Source organism: Botryllus schlosseri, chromosome 4, assembly GCF_051294905.1.
Source record: "Botryllus schlosseri isolate E-star chromosome 4, Bs_hap1, whole genome shotgun sequence".
NCBI lineage: Eukaryota > Metazoa > Chordata > Ascidiacea > Stolidobranchia > Styelidae > Botryllus > Botryllus schlosseri.
This window is the reverse complement of record NC_137239.1, coordinates 17156224-17162591: the sequence shown is the minus strand read 5'-3', so window position 1 is coordinate 17162591 and position 6368 is coordinate 17156224. Positions and strand designations below refer to the sequence as shown.

Sequence of the window (6368 nt, the reverse complement as noted above, 5' to 3'; positions counted from 1 at the left end):
ATCGAATAGCCAACCCACCAACCCCTTAAGACTATTATCCAAACGTCCAGCGCACACGGCACTAGCAAGTGTTATAGCAACACGACGATGCTTTTGAACACCTCCATCATTTTGAGAACCCCGATGATTTCTACACAACGCGTCAGCCGTGTTTTTTAGCTCACGTAAATGACGGCTGGATAAGCTGTACTGCACTCTGCTAAGTCGACTATACCCCCTGCTTCGAACTGTCCTCAAATTCTGAATGGGTATACCGTGACCATGACCATCCTTCCTCGATACTACGACTTGGGACAAAGGTATGCTTATTTAAAGAATCATCAAATATATGAATAACATAAAAATGGAGTTGTTTCGCGCGATGTTTATCACCATGCGATATCAATTTCATTCAAAAACCAGTGAAATAAAGTGTCAGCAAGAATACAGTAGATTTCATTTACAAATACAAGCACAAAAAACGCTCCAACACACAAACAGATTACACAGCGATAACCAAAAAAGAACTGCGTTACGCAACGCAGGGAGGACCATAAATTGTGTCAAAGTTTAGATGTCGCAGAGTAAACAATAATCGTTCGACGCCGCAGGAACAATCAATTTCATGGTGTCTGGTTCTTATGAAGAAATCAATGAAGGCAGGACGCGTATTCGGCCACAAATTTTTGTTTGGAACAACTGGCCGAATATTGAATGTGACAACACAACCAGGATAGTTAATTATCGAAGTTCGCAATGCGATAGCATTCTTACTTCTGTTTATCCCCAAGTATATAATTACAGTGAAGAAATAAAGGTGCTGAAATGACAACTACACAACGCAACAATCGCGAATCAGGCAATTATAACACGGAACGCTGTTTTTGGACTGTCAAGAACGATATTCTCGTTTGAGAATTACCTCTGACCAGTAAATTCGTAAACCGCCTACACACTGCATTAGACACGACTGCGAACATCACAACACAGCACGCAAAGGAGAAACAGGCGTACCCTGGTAGAATCGGAGCATGGCAAATTTTCCACAGCAAAAAGACACGCCAAAAGCAGCCAAGAAACCCATAGTCTGCGAGCCAAACGCCAGTATCGGTTGAAGTCAAAAGTCGAGCCAACCCTATGGAGCAACAAATTCTTATACAGTACGCTAATTAATAACACACCAAAATGGAACTACTTCGAATCATCAACGGGTGCGCGCAGTGTGTCACATCAGCTCATTCTATCCCACAATGGACTCGGGCGCCGGAGGACACACGGTATTGGAAAACTGCGACGGCCAAATCGTCGGCATTTCGCTGGAACGCTCGGAAAACGGCTTACTCCGATCGCTTTCGTTTTCCGTGTATTCAATAGCTTTCCCCAGTATATCCGACGAATCTCGCCTGTCCCACAGCGAATCGGACTGCTCCTGAATCCCCAACGTCGATTGCCCGTCGTCCATACTGTCTACGCTTTCGTGTTTGAGACACTCCGACAATTCCGTGTTATCCAGACTGCCACCGCGTTGAGCCATACTGTCTCGCACACCACCTGTTTGAGGCAGAGTCAGATAACTGGGAAATTTTCAGAATTCCCAAATTACATTAGAATCATAGCTACTCGGTTTCTTTCAAATTAAATTAGAATCACTGAATTAGCAAAAACTTGGAAATTGAATTGAATTCCGATTTGAAAAATAGAAATTCAACAAAGATCAAGTTCATATCAAATTGGAGTTTATCATCATAAGTAAGGTAATGTCGAATGCCTGTACCGTACACCAATCATACATAAACAACTAGAAAACTTTCAGCTCGTCTGAATTGGAATTGCAGCTACAGTTCCTTTTCAAATAGGAAAGTAAAGGACGCAGTTTATTTTTATCCTTGCTGTTTGTTGTGGCATATACACCGACTCATGATATACATACTAGAGGTCGACCGATTATCGACATGGCCGATTATCGAGGCCGATATTTAGAGCTTTCCCGATTATCGATATCGGCCTATGAAGGCCGATATCGCGGACGATATTTTATATTCAAAATAAATTCAAAAATTTCGAAAATTCAATGCTCCATGTTCTCAATCTCAAGAAATCGACGACGCAAAGGGCGATATATGGCAGATTTAGCCTTGCAGGACGAGTTCAATTGGTGAGCATGCAGATAAACTATATGCTTCCTGCATTACAATCTCCCCTTTCTGGACTGATCTGCAATTCTGTATCATATTTCGCTTTTTGGGTTATCGCAAATTTCATCGAATGTGCACAATTAAGCAATAATTCTTATCAATTTCAGTTTTCTCGTTTGTTGTTCAGCTTTCTGTGGTATGAACAAGTGCCATCTTGCCTAATATATAATATTTTTGTTGAAATTGTTCTCAGCTCCTTCCATATTAATATCGGCCTATGATATCGGTATCGGCCTTGTGAGTGAGCCGATATATCGGTATCGGCCTGTAAAAATCAATAACGGTCGACCTCTAATACATACACACGATCTGTACATGTGTAGTGCATACTATGAGTGCATATGTCGCTAGACAAGGACCGTGAATATGTAGTCTTGTACGGCTTTCTAAGTCTTGTGACACCCCTCCATGCTATCCCAGTAATGCATGAGCGCCAAACAGGGAAGTCATGGATACCAGTGTTATTGATCAGGTCTTTGGTCTGACCCGGCCGAGGATCGAACCCAAGACCTACCGATCAAGAAGCCGGACGCTTCACCATTACGAATTAGAATTACAGCTATGCACGGTTTTCCAAATTAAATTATATTCAGAATTGCTGAATTCGTGAGAACTTGAAAATTGAATGAAGTTCAGTTCATGTCAATTTGATTAGCATCATAACGGCAAATGTCTGTACAGGACACTTGGCTCGCATCGCGCTATATAGCTCTCCTGCAATACTTACACGAGAACCAGAAATTAGACTAGAATATAAATTAGGTCAGAGAAACATTTCACAAATTAGATTAGAATTTGAATTAAAGCGATGAAACATCTATGAAATGAGATTACAATTAGATTACCGACATTTCGCTTTAATTACTGTAATTAAACAAGTCCGTCACCAATTTTGGCTTGTTCGGCACTATTATACAGTTATCCTGTAGTATTTTCAGGAAAACAAGGAATTAGATAAGAACTAAATTAGAGTACAGCAACATTTCACGAAATCGATTGAATTAGATTATCGGCAATTTTGACAACTAGAAATACCTAGTTTCCCAGTCTAGTGTATAAGTCTCGTACTCGAAAGACTTACCGGCCGTGGTGTGTTGAATATACGGACTTGACGCATTCTCGTCACTGTGCCATTTCGCGGACGTGCACTGCATCTCGGCGTAGGTGTTTGGCTTCGCGTACTGGCGCTGAGGAAACCTCGAGACTTCTTTATCGTTGGGTAAACTTTCGGAAGCTTCCGATTTCGGGTTGCTGTCCGAAAGCGTGTGGAAAGGGTATATCAATCGTCTGATAGGAGGCGGGCTGCGCAGCCCGTTGAGAATGTAAGACGACGGGTCCTCGCGGCACATCAAACTCGCGTTTCTGTCGAAATCCTGTGGCTTGGCGTAATTGGCAGCGGTATCGGCACAAAAGCAGTTGCTGCGGTTCGAGAGACACGCGTGTTGATTCGAGTTTCTCGCGTAACTCGCAGCGCAGTTCCCGTCGTAGCCTCTCCAAACGGGCATGCGACAGCCGTAGTTTGCGTTGTTAATGCTGGATTTTGTGGGCAGCGGCAAAATAGCTCCCATCGGGATGGCGGAATCGGCATTGTTGTACTTCCCGGACACATCTTTGGCGTTGTTGTTATTGAGATTAGCCCTTTCGTCGTAACCGTCCCCGAAAGTAGTTCTCCACGGACCGGCGCAAGTTAACTTCGATTTTTTCGCTCTAGCTCGTCGATTTTGAAACCATATCTGAGGTATCAGAGTGTGCGATCGGTTACACCGCGTCTAAATTTAGTGAAGCAATCGACATTACCTTTACTTTACCCTCCGGGACGTCGATTTTGTACGCCAGCCGCTGACGCGTTTGCGAAGTGGGGTACGGATTCGAGTTAAACACGCTTTCCAATTCTGCGATCTAAATCCAAGGTACTCTAAATTATCTCGAAAAAAACGATGACGCCGACGTTCTTACCTGCTCGTCGCTGTAGGTAGTACGGCCGCGGTTGTTCGATTTTGAGTTACTAGCAGAACGCTCGGGGCAGGGATCCAGCCAAGCTGTGTAAAAGTAGGAATCACAAAGACGGCACTGTTGTCGTCAAACTGAGAGTAATATTTACGTTTTGCGGCCGACGGCATAATGCGATATTGAGGTCTCAATGGCCCCGCAGCGCAGCGCTGGTCGTTGAAATTAGAATGCTGATCGCCTTGACATCCGAACTGTATTCTACGCCAAAAGCATGTATCTGCACAAGTTGAAGTTGTGAAAGTCGTAGCTTTAACTTACTTGTGACTTGTCAGCGTAATTGTCTGACCCATTCGTTGATAACCCATCGAATACCTCTCTGGGTATTCGGCGTAACTCATCGGTTCATGTCCGTAGTAAGCGCGATGGCCTACAAAACGTGCGTTTCGAATGCATTCGGACAAGTAAGCCCGATCACATACCTGATTGCATGGGAAATGTTGTAGAAACCCCGTCCGAGGGGCCTTCGGAGCGGCGGAAAGTTTCCATTGCTTCCGCAGAGTTGGCCATCGAATCTTTGCTGGATTCCGATCGAATACGCACTCCAGTGCTACTACCACTACTGTTATGGTCAGTCATCCTATACAGTAACGGTACCACTAAAGAATATGGCATACGTAACATACGCGTAAGTTCTGTATGCAACTAGGCATCGCAGCAAAGTAACCTAAGGCCTACTTAGTTCAAATCAGAACGATCCCATTCTGAAACTCGTCGTCCACTCGGATAAAACGATACCTTTGCTGACCTGCAGCACGGAATGGCATCAACCACAAAGCGAGACTCGTGCATGCGCCTTCTTTTCCCTCGACAGGAGTCGGTGGTATAGTAAACAAACCCAGACTCTCTCATCCTAGAATCAGCCGGTAACGAAACGAAATTTTGAACATACGCGCTTGTCGCTCGCACGTCTTGTTGTTAAGTTTAGTGAGAAGACTTGCAGCGCAATCAGCGAATAAGCTTTGCTTATGTTTCAGAACTACTACTACTACTACTCAGTACTAGTACTTTCAGTACCTAAGAAACATTCACAGATGAATTAGCTAGCAACGCTCTATTGAGCATTTCAGCCTGTCAACGACTTTTAGAAAATATCGTGGGATTTAGCCTACTTGGATTGTACTACACCAAAAACCTCATAGAAAGTCGATGCTAAGTTGCAATTGGTTGCAGCAACTACTTACAAGGGTAATCGCGATGACTGTTTAGCTAGTCAGTTCTGATGTCACAATGACGAAATCTGACAATAAATCCGCGCGCCTTACTGGTGTCATTGACCTGAGCAGTCAATGAATGTGAACTACGCGCAGTCCCGGTTAGCACAATCCTCGGAAATATACGACATGATTTATTAGCCATTCCACCAACTAGAATACAAACGTGCTAGACACGTACAGTTCGGATGTAGGAAATGCGATTACATACATTTTGTCTGTAACTGCAAAAGGATATTAGGAACCGTAAAACCGTCTGTCTCAATGTTATAACGAGTATCTTTGACCCTTGTCCTTTCGTCATGTCCGTGTCCGGTGATATGTGTTTGGTATAGCTTACTAAGGCTGGGCAAAAACGAGTACTTGATTTATTCGCCACGACAAAGAATATAATGCCAGCTCTACACCACAAAACGGTAATATTGTATGTTCTCGGTCATCCCCATTTCATTGCACTTTGTATCTATATCATTTTTTCAATTACTGCCGATACATTGTAGATCATCAGATATGAATTTTCATAATTCCGTTATAAAATCATTGAAATATGGATTGCATCATAAGTGCAGTAATTAAAGTCAGTTAGAGAATAATATGGAGAGTCAGATGACGGTCGAAATTATTAACAAAAGTGCTACCGCCATAGGTGGTCAGGTCACTGATGGCCAATCAGAAAGAACCCCACCTCCTTTATCAATACACATTACATGCGTAAGCAGAATACATCCGTCTTTCTCACCTTCCGTCTTTCGAAGCTATGTAGTCTGTTTGAACAATTTTCCATTTCATTTCCCAGCATGGTGCACAGATTTCATAAAGAGAAGCCAATCGATGGATCGATTAACACAAGTTTTGTGAGTGAATGTCACAGCAGTTTTGAGCTACACTGCTACGATACGCGATACGACCGGTTGTGGTATAGCCCCGGCACTACAAACATGTTTACGAGTTAGGGAATTTCACCCCTCTACCG

The 6368-nt window shown here is 43.3% G+C and overlaps 1 protein-coding gene across 2 annotated transcripts; it reads right to left on the bottom strand.

The window, feature by feature from the left end:
* Positions 1 to 288: 288 nt before the first annotated feature.
* LOC145437137 (uncharacterized) lies at positions 289 to 5137 on the bottom strand. Of its 2 annotated transcripts, XM_080314301.1 has the most exons (7): positions 4604 to 5135; positions 4443 to 4551; positions 4276 to 4382; positions 4131 to 4213; positions 3972 to 4073; positions 3256 to 3907; positions 289 to 1530 (listed from the first exon to the last, which is right to left on the bottom strand). In XM_080314301.1, exons 1-7 carry the CDS (start codon positions 4803 to 4805, stop codon positions 1220 to 1222), a joined length of 1566 nt encoding a protein of 521 aa, XP_080170427.1. In that variant the 5' UTR covers positions 4806 to 5135; the 3' UTR covers positions 289 to 1219. The 2 variants fall into 2 exon arrangements, with proteins under 2 accessions (XP_080170427.1, XP_080170428.1); XM_080314302.1 differs by lacking the exon at positions 4443 to 4551 and having other exon boundaries at positions 4276 to 4401; positions 4604 to 5137.
* Between the last annotated feature and the right edge of the window lie 1231 nt (positions 5138 to 6368).